At 40.9% G+C, this 15,181-nt stretch overlaps 1 protein-coding gene across 2 annotated transcripts in view; it reads left to right on the top strand.

Moving 5' to 3' along the window:
• tcf12 (transcription factor 12) overlaps nt 1–15,181 on the top strand; it is a 77,199-nt gene that overhangs the window by 28,255 nt on the left and 33,763 nt on the right. For both annotated transcript variants that reach the window (XM_077518553.1, XM_077518554.1), the window contains exons 7-8: nt 1,117–1,249; nt 1,656–1,708. In XM_077518553.1, coding sequence (XP_077374679.1) covers nt 1,117–1,249; nt 1,656–1,708 — 186 coding nt within the window. The remainder of the gene's footprint in view (nt 1–1,116; nt 1,250–1,655; nt 1,709–15,181) is intronic.

Below are 15,181 nucleotides of genomic sequence, written 5' to 3'. Positions count from 1 at the left end.
CTGTTCGTCATTTATTCAAGTTGCAACCTATTAATCCTGTTGTATAACACAAAAGGTTGTCACGGTGTGGGGGTGTTGGAGGCAGGACCCAAATGCAGGGGGCAACAAAAACAGGTCAAGGCAAGGATGCAAGTAAAAGGGGTTTAATTAACAAAAAATGTACTATGGACTATGGAAAAAATACAAATGAACAAGGTCAAAAGCAAACTAACACTAGGGCAACATGGCATGGCATGACAGGAACAGCAACAGCAACAGAAACAATAACTCAACAAGAACTGAATGGAAAAGAGGTGACTAAATACACACAGGCTAATTGACAATGACTAGACACAGCTGGGCAAGACACAAGTGGCAAGGGAAGCTGATTGGTGGATACACTGGGAAGGGAAGACACACTCAGGTGGACGTGGTTAGACATATCGGGACAAGGGAAGAGACAAGGACCACATGACAAACAACCCAAAACACCAAAAGAAAACAAAATCCCACCCCCACAAAACCAAAACATGACAAAGGTAGACCACCGTCACCACATGTTCCCTCTCATTATGGGGCAAGTTGATTGACAAAAGAAAAGAAAAGATGAGCTATGGTGACAACCAAAATAAAGGAAGTGAATCATGACTGTTACAACAACAGTTTGCCTGCAGAAAACAGTGGTTAGCATAAAAGCAAAGCTGGCACCTTGAGACAGGGATAATGTCTGTAGTTTGAAAGTCCATCCATCCATTTTCTTGACCGCTTATTCCTCACAAGGGTCGCGGGGGGTGCTGGCGCCTATCTCAGCTGGCTCTGGGCAGTAGGCGGGGGACACCCTGGACTGGTTGCCAACCAATCGCAGGGCACACAGAGACAAACTAGTTTGAAAGTACTGAATTAAATTTGGAAAACAACAACAGTTTTTGTTAGACTTTATTTCATAAAAGTCGGTATCGGCAGATGCTCAAATGAAGTGCCAGAAAAGCATGTTGGAACAGTATTGATGATAAACTTCCCACTCCTTTTCGAGCATTGTTGGAAATCTTTTTTTTTGCAAATGGTACAATATGAAATTAGGTTTTGGGAGGCAAACACTGAAAATGAAAACTGTTGTTTCCACTTATTCCCTCACAGCCGTCCCTACGCTCAGACGTGGGAGTGACAAGTCCTAGTTCAGGGACGATTTCGGCAAAGTCACCGGCTCCGTTCTACTCGTTCAGTGCAGCCAATCCCAGACGACGTCCTTTACAGGATCCTCCGCCTATTGGTCAGTACCACTGGACTCAAAGATTTGAAGGAATGCCAGTTCTCCTCTATTGAATCAAATAGCAATTCTTTTATATGGCAAATACCACAGACAAAAAAATAAATACAAATTTTTAATGTTTCAGGTCTTGAAACAATATATTTAAATATCTAATTGAGATTATTCCTTAAATTGTTATAGATTAGCATTAAAAATTAAATGAGATGATTATATTACCTGATAATTATGACCAATACTCAATATCATGTATCAAACCCACATCTTTACTAAAGTGAACCAAAAAGCGTATTTTCTTGTCTTCTATCTGGAGTTGTTTTTGTATTGTTGGTGATGTGTTTTGTTTGGAGCACATTCATACTGTCTATAGTTTGTGAATGATTAAATGCGCTTTCATCTCTTTCCACAGATCCTCTACAAACAAAAAAGGTTCGCAAGGTCCCTCCTGGCTTGCCTTCATCTGTGAGTGGAAGATCATCTACCTCTCATATAAATAGATTTCACAGTGAGCTCACTTCAACACACACACACACACACACACAAACACATGCAAACATGTAGATCTGTGCTACTCAGAAGGCCAACCTGTCAAGGCATGTGCACAAAGAGAACTCTTGACATCTTCCCCAAAATCACTGAATTGGGATATGTTGCTTTAGAATGCCTGTTTCTCTTTATTCACGAAGTTGTGGCATCTTGTATTTGTTGTTAAACGCAGTATTGTATGATGCTCAAAGCAAGTTTGTGTAGATGTGTGTGTGCTTGCATGTGTGTAGCACGTTTGCACTGGGGGTGATTGATTTTCAGCGGTGCCCTGTCACAGTCCAGCCTCCTCACAGGCTCTCCGGGGAGAAAGAGAGGCTGTCAGAGCGGATCCCCAGCTCTGCTCTTTTGATGTTTAATTAGTCATTACGTCGCTGAACAGGAGGACAGACAGAGATTAATAGCACAGAATATCTGAAAATTCTGCTGGTAATGATCCCAGCGGAGCAGAAACCATTAGGATGCAGAGAAGTGTGGAGCTCAGCTTGCGTTCACTTAAGGGGGGGTGGGGGGGGGGGGGGGGGGGGGGGTATTTGGTGTTCATTAATATGCGTAAATCACTAAGTCAGATGTTCTTTTGTAAAACCTTAGTGAATTGCCAAAATTATTATTTTTCTTATATTTAAGTTGATGCTTGAATTCCTTTAACTGGTTCGGGACTGCTCGTTATTCTTTAACAAGAAGCAACTAGTTTGCTAAATATCCAAATTTTCCTCCAACTTTTTCCCTATCATTATTAAACAATATTTCTTGTTTTGCTAAGGGATTCTGAGACCGACTTTACCCTTCAGTGCTTTGATAATCGTCACCTCCACCGCCGTTACTCAAAGATCAAATGTTGAACAGGCTTCAGAACATAAAAGGCTGACACGTGTTTTGTTTCTGGATTTATATTTGAAAAGAAGTTTGTCAGAGCATGAGGGAGAGAAGGTGTCTGTGGCAGCGGCAAGAGCGCGTGCTGCCTTCTTCCTCTTAAGTAAGTGATATATCTGAGGTCTTGTCAGACAGACGAGGAGGAGGGGGGCAGGCAAAGAACGTTTGCCTCGCGGGTTACATCTCTTTGTTGTGTAAATGGACGCTGTGCTTTTATTTGTCACTACTTAACACATGGGTGCAGGTGCGCTTGTGTGACTCATAAAAGTACAATCAAGCAATACAATGGCAGATAGGGAGAAACAGTGACAGAGCATGGAATAAAATACAGCTTCTTCTTGTCACTCAGCGCCGCTCAGGCGATAAAGCCTGGAGCTTGGCGGGATTATCCCAGTTAGTCTTTGATCCCAAGACTAACAAAAAAAAAAAAGAGATGGAAATGTTCAATAAAAGGGTTCAGACCTCTTATAAATTAAAAGAAAACATATAGGTCCAGTTCTTGTATAGCAGTGGTGTCCAAACGTTTTTCTTTGAGAGCCATATAGAGAAAAAAATGAAGGATCCAAGGGCCACTTTGATTTTTTTTTTTTTTAACTTAATTTTTAGTCAAGCACAGCAAGCATCAGTGAATCAAGAATTGCATATTTTTTTATATATTACACTTTACACTGTTTTTGGAGAGGGAAAAAAAAAACTACCTGAACAGATTTCTATAACGCAAATAATTGAGGATTTTACAATATTTTTGGGTGGTCCCAACCATGTAACCCACCATAAAATATCAACACCTGCACTGAATGGTAGCCGAATTCCGTTTCTTTATTTGTAGGAGGAGCAATCTGTCATAAGATGACCATTTTTAAAGCAGTTACTTGAGAATCATTCATGTGTTTGGGACCTTAGCGCACAGCAGAAAGTGGCGTAAACCCTTTTTGCTTGAAAAAAAAAACAAAAACAAACAAAAAAACAAAAAACATGTTACATGTTTAATTGGAAATAGTTCATTTGCATATTTAGAAAGGCTCTACGGCAGGGTTGTCAAATTCATGTTAGCTCAGGGGCTGCATGGAGGAAAATATATTACCAAGTGGGCAGCATCGTGAAAAAAACGGTACATAACTTAAAAACAATTGCCGTCATTTATACGCAGATTTTCATGGACCAGCCCTAAATTACGGCGCTCAACTGTCATCATATTGTTCCCCAAAATAACATGAATGCAAATGGAACGCGGCAATACTTTATTGGTACACGTCCCGGATGTGTTAAATCGACCTGCTTTGCATATATATATTGTTCCCAGGATGCATTGCGTGGCGCAGTTAATGACGTTATAAGGACGTTAATCCTTGTCATATCTACTTGTGTAAATTGTGTCATACTTAACACGATTATGTCGGTCTATAATTTAAAATAATGATGATGATAATAATAATAATAATAATAATAATAATAATAATTAAACACACCGTAACTTTAAGTTGTGTGTAAAATTATCATTACTGGGTCATGCCAGGGTTAAGTTTGGGTCATGCAAGGGTTATGTTTGGATCATGACCGTGAGGTCAAGTGTCTGTTTTGAACTGATGTAACCATCATCTGGTTTCAACTGGAAAGAAACGCTATGTGATGTCAGGAGTAGAGATAGACCGATATGCTTTTTTCAGGGCCGATACCGATTATCGGTAGTCAAGGAGGCAGATAACCGATATTTGAAGCCGATATTCATTTGCAGTAAAAGTTAAAATGTTGGCACCAAATTTTTGAATATGCAAACCCTAACCGTTCTTTACAATGGATTCTCACACTGCACTTTTAATTTTACATCCTTCCATCTGCAATAAGACGTTGGTGGCGGGGGGAGTTAAATGTGGGGGCCAACGTGACATTACCTTTTATAGCATTTGGGATACTTGTAGTTTTATTCTATAAATGTTATATTTTTATATTTTGAAGTAATAGGAGGAACCCTGTCATTCAAAATGTGCATCATCTGTGGCATTACTTATTACTACAGCAAAAAAAAATAAAAAATCCATGAGAAAAACTATTCATCCCTGAACACCATACAGTTCTTGTAGACCTTATTATGATTATTGTTATTGTTACCATATAGACAGTATTGATAAGCTTAGGATCTTAAATCGAGAACAGCAATATCATGCTACTCCTCTCTACAAGAGAACTGTCAAAAGACAGCTTCAGGACACAACACACTTCATCATGTAGTTTACTGCCACTTAGGATGCCCCAATCAACGCAGAAAAAGGTAGAGTAAAATAACTTGGTTTTAATAATAGTAAGAATAACTTGGTTAAACAGACATTGTTGCGGTGGACTGCTGCCAGTTTCTGCTGTTTAATGTGTTTTACACTTATAGACACGTGTGTATATGTGCACACTATTCTCTCACTACTGTACTGTACTGCACTGTACTGTATCACTTAATGGCACAGATTTACTTGTCTAAATAATAACTGGGCTGCAACATTGCTAATTCACGTTAAAAAGCACTATCTTAGCTGTCCACATGAATAGTTACTAACACACGAGAAAGTTATACAACACACCAAACATGAGCTCATTATTCAAAGTATGATGCACGTAACGAAATTACATCACTAAACATTAATTGCAGCCGACTACGGCCGTAGATGTTACATATTAGTAGCATCCATTGGGAGGATAATGTCCCAACTGACGGCAGACATGACGTGAAAAGAGAGACAAAACAAGCAAATAAGCACACTATACTTTAGTGGACTTCTCTACTAATGCCTAACATACGGAAGAGAACACGTTCGTGTAGTTAAACGGTGTTTGAGACACTTAATTTGTTACGGAGCGGACTTTAACGAGGTGCACAACGAGCTGTCAATCAAATCGACGTCGAAGCTTAAGGCACACAATGGCAAACCAGTGCGACAAATAAACACAATATAAAGTAACTAAACGCTATTTAGTGTCACTGTGGCATCTAACTGCATAATAACGGCTATGCAACAAGTAGTGGACGTGACCCAGAATGCAATGTGTGCGTCACGAGAGGTAAATATAATGACGTTACTCTACTCTTAACATGGAACTAGACAATATAATAATGACAACTGTTAATATTTGGAACCTTTCTAACAAACATTGTTTACTTAATTAAGTGAAAATTTGTGTGATTCCCTCCCCGAGTAGTTCAAGTAGCGAATTAGCTACTGGTTGTTAGCCTACATGCTAAGCTGAACACACCACTGTTAGCTAGCGGGGATTCAATGCAAGGCAATGCAGCTCCATTCATATAGTGCATTTAATACACAACATAATTCAATGTGTTTAGCTTATCATGGTGAAAAGTTCGGCGGAGTCTCTTCTCTTTTAACTTACCTTCGAAGCATGTGTCTCTCGCGTTGTGTCCGTGGGTGCGTGTGTGTGACAGGCTACTGTGATACATGGCATACACTACTGATTGGTTCTGGCTCTTGCACGGCTAACCAATCAAATGCTGCTATGGGCGTTACGTTGCTGGAGTTGGACTCCATAACAGACAGAGACGCTCTGGGCTGCATTCGAAGCGAAAAGACAGAGTTTTAAATGGATCGCTTGTATCGGCCGTCAGATTAATAAAACAGGCCGATACTGATATGTACCAATATGTCAAATATCGGCCCCGATTATTGGCCCGGCCGATTATCGGTCTATCTCTAGTCAGGAGCTATGTGATGTCAAAAATCTTTAATCTCTTTACTTGGTCAACAGCCAATCAGATAATTCCATATCAGTCCTGTTACCCACATGTCTAGCCACAGCGAATCCGATCAATTCGCTGTCTATTTAAGCCAAACCGAGAAGTGTGTGTTTGTTGGATTATTACCTCAGTTCCTCTGTGCATCTCCACAGCCCAAGCGGGCTTGGCGTCACGTGATTCTCGATGCATTCTCATTGTTTCTCGTCTAGTCAAGTTTGTTCTACGCCATTCAATGTTAGGCGAATAAAGAGTTAAAATCTTATTTGTGTCTGCGCTTTTGGGATCCAACCTTTGAACATAACAAAAATAATGACATCAGGACGATTCCCCCGTACAAGTTGCATTGCTCATCTGAGGACTGCTTGTGAACGTACAATTTATTATGTTTAGATTGTGGACGGCTGATTAATTAGTCCGACTTTACAATATCATTTAATTTTTTTACTTTACAAAATCATCTCACGGGCCGGATTAAACCCCTTTGCAGGCCTGATCCGGTCCGCGGGCCTTATGTTTGCCACCACTGCTCTACAGTATACAAAACAAATTTATCAGTAGCAGATGTCATTTTTAGTGTATGATGTATTTTATGCCCATTGTACCAATTTATTTCTATACAGAATGATGTGTTAGTCTGAAATGGAATGCAATAGCCTGCTTTTTTATATAGCGCTTTAACAGTATGTGTGGAAAAATTATTACTGCAAACTTTTTCTTCCAATATATTTGATCAAATTATTCAAGTTATTTGCTTAATTGTTTCAGTCTGGATATAACAATTCAATGCGAGCACACAGCAATAGCAATAGACTGGCCAGGAGGTGCAAACCTTCCTCGGTTCACATAGGAAGAGCTGCAAAGATCTTGATGGCACAGTCTAAAATGGGAAGGCAAAGTGTTTCAGCTCATCGCATAAAGGATGGCTACTGAGGGATTTTCTAGGAGATGTCCGAGCAGGACTGGATGAAATACAAGAAGCTGCAGGCTGAATACAGAAAAGTAAGAGATTTATTTTAAACCCGGAGTGCGGAAAAATGTGTTTTTAAAAATACCTGCATGTGCACAGAATTTACAGGAAGCACAGCCACGGTAAGGCGGTAAGAAGGTGTAAAAGGGTACTTGTAGTGCAATTAGATGATTATCAGCCCGGGTCTGTGTTTGTGCTGCCGTCAACGACACAGGAGGTAGCGAACGGTAGCAGTGCTGAGGACTACTGAAGCGAAAGCGCACCTGAAGCCAGAGGCAGCTGTGCGAAGAGCCTGCGGCGTACCTGTAAAGCATGAATGCAGCCGCAGATGCCGCTGAAAGGTTTTGCTGGTGTAAGCAAGCGCGAAAGCCTCACCAGAGACCTGAATAGATGCCTGATTAAAAAAAAATATATAAAATACACACACACGCACAACACAGTGCTTCCTATCATTTTGGTCTACTCCTGGGAATATTCTTATTTATTTATTTCTGAAATCCCACTCTTTCCTGCTCACTTGTCTTGGCTCTAAAAATAAATGCAGTTTTACTTCAGACAGGCAATGGAAGTTGCATGTCCAAGCATGTTTGTGTACACTTCATGATGGGCCTGAATCAAAATATTTACTGGAGCACATCCTTGCTGCATTTAGTGTTCGGCACCACCATGCATCAGGATGTGAAGGCTATCTGGACAGGACAGCTGGTGATTGCAAACAGTAAAATGTTCATGGGTCTTTTTCATCTTATACTGTATACAGACACACTCCTCTCTTTGACACACACATACTGTATTTTCCCCTCTGTAGTTCTCTTGCTGCAGCCATGTACATGCAGCTGCATTTTTGGAATTAGCCCTTATTTTAGGAAGCAGTTATGCGTGCTGCTATCAGGCTGTTTTGACTCCATTACTCTGAATAATGAATGAGTGATTAAATGTAAAGCCTAAAGGCCTCAGTATGCTTCTGCGAGAGGCTCGCGTGGAGGCGTCACGGCGTCGCTCCGCTCGTGCGTTTGCCTTCCGACTTGTGCGCAATACACACCTGTGTCTGCTGGAGTTTCACACCAAGTCCCGCTGTCGCGATGGCTGGGACGCCAGAGTGGCGATTCCTCTGCATTTTATGACGGATTCAGGAATTTCAATTTAATTCAGAAACACGAAACAAAGCCGGCGGGAGATTAAGTTCATCACTGTGGCAATTAATTATTGCCAATTTGCACCGGTGTCGGCCGTAAACTCGCCAAAACACAATAGCCATGCGCTTAGCGAACAGTTTTTTGTTTTGTTTTGTTTTGTTTTAAGTTATTGTTGTTTTCCGCCTCTCGTCCCAGGCACATATCCACATGCATAGTCGTGGTCTCCGAGCAGGAAGTCGATTTGCGCTGCCAGTTGCCTTCACGGAAACTATCTGGGCGGGGGGCGGGGAGAGAGAGAGAAAAAAAAAGAAAAAACGCCATCGAAGGGACCAATCAGAAGCGAGCTAAATTAAGCCTAATTTATGCCTCCACGTGGCGGGGCGTCGGCTTCTGATTGGTCCGTTCGATGGCGTTTTTTCTTTTTTTTCTCTCTCTCTCTCCCCGCCCCCCGCCCAGATAGTTTCTGTGAAGGCAACTGGCCGCGCAAATCGACTTCCCTGCTCGGAGACCACGGCTGTGCATGTGGATATGTGCCTGGGACGAGAGGCGGAAAACAACAATAACAAAAAAAAAACTGTGTTCGCTAAGCGCACGGCTGTTGTGTTTTGGCGAGTTTACGGCCGACACCGGTGCAAATTGGCAATAATTAATTGCCACGGTGATGAACTTACTCTCCCCCCGGCTTTGTTTCGTGTTTCTGAATTAAATTGAACTTCCTGAATCCGTCATAAAATGCAGAGGAATCGCCACTCTGTGGCGGCCCAGCCATAGCGACAGCGGGACTTGGTGTGAAACTCCAGCAGACACCGATGTGTATTGCGCACAAGTCGGAAGGCAAACGCACGAGCGGAGCTCCAACGTGACGCCTCGACGCGAGCCTCTCGCAGAAGCATACTGAGGCCTTGAGGCCTTTGGCGACGTGTGCACGGCAGCCGGCCACGAGCGACGCGGCACTTAAAATTCATGTCTCGCGTCGATCATGTGACCTACGGCGATCATCAACGCGAGAGCAAACGTGGAGGCATAAATTAGGCTGTAGATGGCGGGGCGTAGCTCGTTTCTGATTGGTCCGTTAGATGGCGTTTTTTCTTTTTTTCTCTCTCTCCCCCCGCCCCCCGCCCAGATAGTTTCCGTGAAGGCAACTGGCGGCGCAAATCGACTTCCTGCTCGGAGACCACGGCTGTGCATGTGGATATGTGCCTGGGACGAGAGGCGGAAAACAACAATAACTTAAAAAAAAAAAAAAAAAACTGTGTTCGCTAAGCGCTTGGCTGTTGTGTTTTGGAGAGTTTACGGCCGACACCGGTGCAAATTGGCAATAATTAATTGCCACGGTGATGAACTTACTCTTCCCCCGGCTTTGTTTCGTGTTTCTGAATTAAATTGAACTTCCTGAATCCGTCATAAAATGCAGAGGAATCGCCACTCTGGCGGCCCAGCCATAGCGACAGCGGGACTTGGTGTGAAACTCCAGCAGACACCGATGTGTATTGTGATGTGTATTGCGCACAAGTCGGAAGGCAAACGCACGAGCGGAGCTCCAACGTGACGCCTCCACGCGAGCCTCTCGCAGAAGCATACTGAGGCCTTAACAGATAAACAACTCAGGTATGCCTTACATTACGTGTTTTCGTGCGCCAACTGGAAATAAAGAAGTGTGATGGTGTCTATACAACATGAAATTTATTAAATACCTGCTTACTTGCTTGTGCAATCTATTTGTTGTGGTTTGTTAGAGTAACCTTTTGCCACAAGGGCTGACATATGACTGTTTCGCCAGCCTAGCCTAACCACTAGCCATGTATTACTCAATTTTACCAACCAAACGGAGCCAGGCAGTAAGTTGCATAACCACACAGAATGTTCAAAATGAGTAATTTATTTTGGGGAGGGGGAGACTGCAAAAACGACATGCAACTTGCTGTCATCAGAGACAGAACACTTATGGCATTCAATCTACTGTAATTTTACTTACAGACAAGAATAAAACAGCTATTCCATGCATTCATCTGCCTGACTAAACTTGCCCGTATTTCATCCTGTAACAACTTCACTTTGAACTTAAATACTTTGTGGTTTCTCTGGCAGGTGAGCTTATTCTGCTGTTTCACGTGTGTAAACATCCATCTATTAAAGAAAGTTAATTTAAGATGATTTCTTGCTCTAATTTGGTAAAGATTTTAATTATTATTGTTTTAATTTAAGTGATGTTGTTGGGACATGTCTGAAGTTGTACCTTCCAAGTTGATATTTTAGTTTGTATGACATTTGTGACATTTTATTTTTATTTTATTTTATTTTTTAAGAAACAAATATTGAACTAGAAGTTACTTACCATTTAGTAGTGGAGTATCTTTTTGAGTTCCCACTTCAGGTAATTATTTGAATTACTTATTTTTACTTTTACTTAAAGGTACACTCAGTATTATACAGTGGCATCTAGTGGTGAAATAAAAAGTCATTCATTTAAAAAAAAACAAATGTTTGTGTTAGTAGTAAGTAAAAAGATATGTTGTATCGCATAAACATACTTTTTTAAAATATAACGGTAAGTATATAAATCACTAATTATTTTACATGACCGCGCCTCACCTGCTAGTGTCCGCCATGTTTCGCCGCCATCTTTCTGCTACGGGTGCCGTCAACGACAAATTTCAGCGCTCCATTTCTTAACGCGTTTTTGGAACGCCTTTGCAGACGCACTTCCGGTTTGTATGGCGACCGCATGTACACGAAGAAGAAGAGTTTCCGGTCCCCGAAGAGAGCATTATCAAGCATCACAATTGCTTTGGGAATTTATTTTATTTCAGCGCGACAAAACAAGAGTTTATATTGTAGCCGCATTTGCCAGATGGAGAGAAATGAGGAACAGACTAGGTTTGGGACGTGCCGGTGCCTTTCACTGCTTTATACTTGACCGGTAAGTAAGAGTACATTTGTGTTTACGTTTTGAGAGCGAGAGAAAAAGTACACATCGTACTAATTAATACGATGTTCGTACCTTTGTTTTACGATCACTGTAGCTGTTGATTAGCAACTCCGCACCACTCGAACGATTTCGTTATGTAGCTACTTGCTTTGGAAAAAAAAAAAAGATTCCCGCTGGCACGTTATATTTAGAGTAAATGCGCAAGTTATTGTGTAATGTAATGTAACTGTGATTTCGGAGGTATATTTGCCCATAACTTCAATGGAGAATCTAAAGCATACTGTATTAGTGGAGGAGTTGAAAATTATTATTTTCGTTGTGGTTGGTGAAAATAGTGTTCTCGAAATTAATTTTCGGCAGGGAATAACTTTCTGGACTTAAATGCTGGCTGTACCGTAAGCACTGCTAGAGTCTGAACTCTCTCACTCAAGTGTGTACTGGTCCATTGTGTAATTGGGTGTACAAGAATTTACAGGCTGCCACGTTTTCCACGGAAACTCGACAAGCAAGCAGCCTTTGCATATTCTATGCAGTCAAGTTACTTTTATCTAGCTAATACAATGTTTTGGGCCCAAAAACTAAAGATCTTACCTCTATTTTGGGGGCTTTGTTGGAAAGTTGGTGACATATAGTAGTATCATCAATTATTTTATTTTATTTTATAATTTTGTTTTTGTTTGTGTCACACTAGATCAAGAGCCAAACTTGAGGGGTTCCAGAACCATATTCTGATGTATACAAGCATTCATGCACCGTTTAAATACATCACCGACCTGCAAGAAAAAAAAATATCAAGGGGGGAGTCAGCAGCCAAATTGGAATGCCCCGAATGAGGACACTTGAATGGAGGACCCCAGAAGGCTTCGGTGTTGTACCACCAGTATCTCCACCTACCATATCTGAGCTGCAACAAACTGAAGTCATGGAATGGTCACATGTACAAGCACCACTTGTTTTACACAGGACCTGCTGACCAGGTGTCTGAAGCCATGGAGTGACTCCTCCCTCACTTTCCTCAGCAAGCCTTTGAAGAATATGATATCATCGTTGGTGGGAACATGCCCTCACTCCATAACATGTACTTGTGCAGTCAAGGAGCATGTCAAACTTAATAAAACCAGCAAACATTGAAGTGACTTCATTTTTACTGCAGTCTGTTCACACAATCAATGGACAAGCCTTCCTTAATTTTGCCCCAATAACATCATAGAGTAGGCGAAAAGTAGTGTTACAGATCATACTATGTGTTCGGGAGAGTTTGAGGAATGTTGCAATGTTAATGGGGGACAATGTCAGCACACACACACACACAAAAAAAAAAACCATCATGGTATTGAGTTAATCAGATATTTTAGCTGTGTACAACACATACCTGCTCTGTAACACTACTTTTGGCCCTAACCTGTATGTCTATTTTCCATATTTTGAAATGCACAGCGTATTGGTAAATTTCTGGAACAACTGCAATTCATGTAGCTCATTATATTCTAACAGCATTTTTTTTTTTTTTTTAGTTAATATGTTCATTTCATGTAGACTTTTATTTTACTTTATTTTATTTATTCATTTTCATGTACTGTACCTCACATTCATTGGCCAATGAAGAATTCCTTGTCATTGCAAGCATTTATAATAATTCTCCAGGCTTTTGATATTTTACATTTCTGGTCATGTAAAATAGTGTTAGGTTAGGTGTCGAATGAACACTGCATGTTGACGCCAAAGGAAATAGTATTTTTTAGTTATTCAAAATGTACAAATTAACACACAACAACAATATACAAGTTATACAAACTACAACAACAAGTGTCAGACATGGACTAATTATATGCCAGGTAAAAAAACTTTGTATTGTCCTCGAGGATCTGGGAAAGTGTCACTTATTTGCCACAAGTCACCAAGGTGCTGCAGTCTGGGATCCAGGTACAGGAAATCATGGTGGTGCTGATGTGGGATCCAGGTACAGGAAATCATGGTGGTGCTGATGTGTCAGCAATGTGTAAAAAAGTATTTCTTGGTGTCAGTCTATCAGCTGGACTTGGATATCTTCATGTTCCTCCATGGTCATTTCCTGTACGAGTCTCTGCAAGAAGGTAACAATTGTATGTCAGATGAGGTACCAAACAATGAACTGAAAGTCACTGAGCCAATGAAGTACATTATTACATGAGCAAGACTATTTGTGAAAGCCATGTAAATTCCTGCACATCGAAGTACAAGGAAGCTGTTGTATCTTCAATCAAAACTAATTAAGTTGCTTAGTGATATTTATTAGGTAAAATTGTTCAATATGGTGACAAATCGATATCTGAGTAAAGGGTTTCAAATGTTTTTGTAAGCAGCACTTTTCTGAGTGGTTAGTAGCAACAAGACACGGGGGGGTTTACGAGTCTGAGTTGCAGATGTGTAGTTCAGTTAACGCCATTATTTTTGTACGATATACTAAACATATCAGCAAACGATGTAATCTAAATACCACATATTCCAAGCAAAGGTATGTCTTGAGCCATTCACATGCATGCTCGAATGGAATTATTTTTCCATGATGACATAATTGTACGTTACGAGACTCCGCGTTCTCTTCCTCGTCGTCTCCCTCGCCCCCTCCTCGCCCTCTTTGAGATGGTCCACATGTCTATAAAACATATAACATAACTGTGTGTTCTCTGTTGCATGGTTTAGTTGCACTAACAAATATGAACATAGATAGCCATTATCATTAGCTGACGTACAGTATTTCCTAACAATGCCGACAAAAATATTAATTCTGAAATTAAATGACTAAATCACAAATATTAGAGATCTGTACAGTATGTCTAACAAATGCAATTCACTTACGTCATCACTTGAGGGAATACCAGAAGTTGTTTGCGTTCTGTTCCGGTGAAATTGGTGGTAGGCTGTTGAAGTCGGGTCTCTCTGGGACGCTGTAGTTCGTGTGCTTAAAATCATTGCATTATCTTGTTTGACGGATAGATGGCGGTCGTGAGCTACACACTGCGGCTTTAAAGGTGTATTCAAGGATCTTCTTAAAAAGTTAAGTCAAGTCAAGTCATCTAAAAGTAGAAGCCAAACGTCCGTTTGTCAGTTTTTGAAAAATGCTCATTCTAAAAATCGGGAGTGATATTTACTTGAAAAAGCCTAGTAAAAGTTAATACACTCCGAAAGTCGAAGTAAATTTTACAAGGAGGAAAACTTTACAACATTTTTTCAAGTCAATCCAGAAATTTGATATGTCAAATGTCGGAACGTGCAGCTAGCTCATCTTGATCCGTCTCTGCAGATGTCCTCTTGCGACTCTCAGCTATTTTCAAATATGTGGTGAGATCGGTGGAGCTACAACGATGAATGGCTGAATCCGAAGCTCAGCAGCTACATACTACAAACACTAGGAAGTGAGCATGCGCAGCTAGGAACGAGCACGTGCGATGTTGTTACTACGAATTGATTGATGGGATTGAGAACCAGTCGTTAAGATCATCCACCCAGAAGACGCACCACAAAAGGCCCTTGAATACACCTGAAAGTCATACTGTATTATTATAAAATAATAGTACTCTTTCTAATGTGTAATTTTAGTTGCTCTCCCCACCTCTGGTCACAAAAGTTTGGAGGTTGCACTGTAATTGCTTTCATGTTTTACTGGACTTGTATAAAGCCAGTGCTGAGACTGAAGGTCATAGCATGTTGTCATTGAGCAGACAGTCCGCTTTGCTGGGGGATGCTGATGGGCAGCTGCGTGGGCACCTGT

Source organism: Festucalex cinctus, chromosome 4 (assembly GCF_051991245.1).
Source record: "Festucalex cinctus isolate MCC-2025b chromosome 4, RoL_Fcin_1.0, whole genome shotgun sequence".
Classification (NCBI taxonomy): Eukaryota; Metazoa; Chordata; class Actinopteri; order Syngnathiformes; family Syngnathidae; genus Festucalex; species Festucalex cinctus.
Note: the sequence above shows the minus strand (reverse complement) of the source record. Positions and strands in the feature narration are given on the sequence as shown.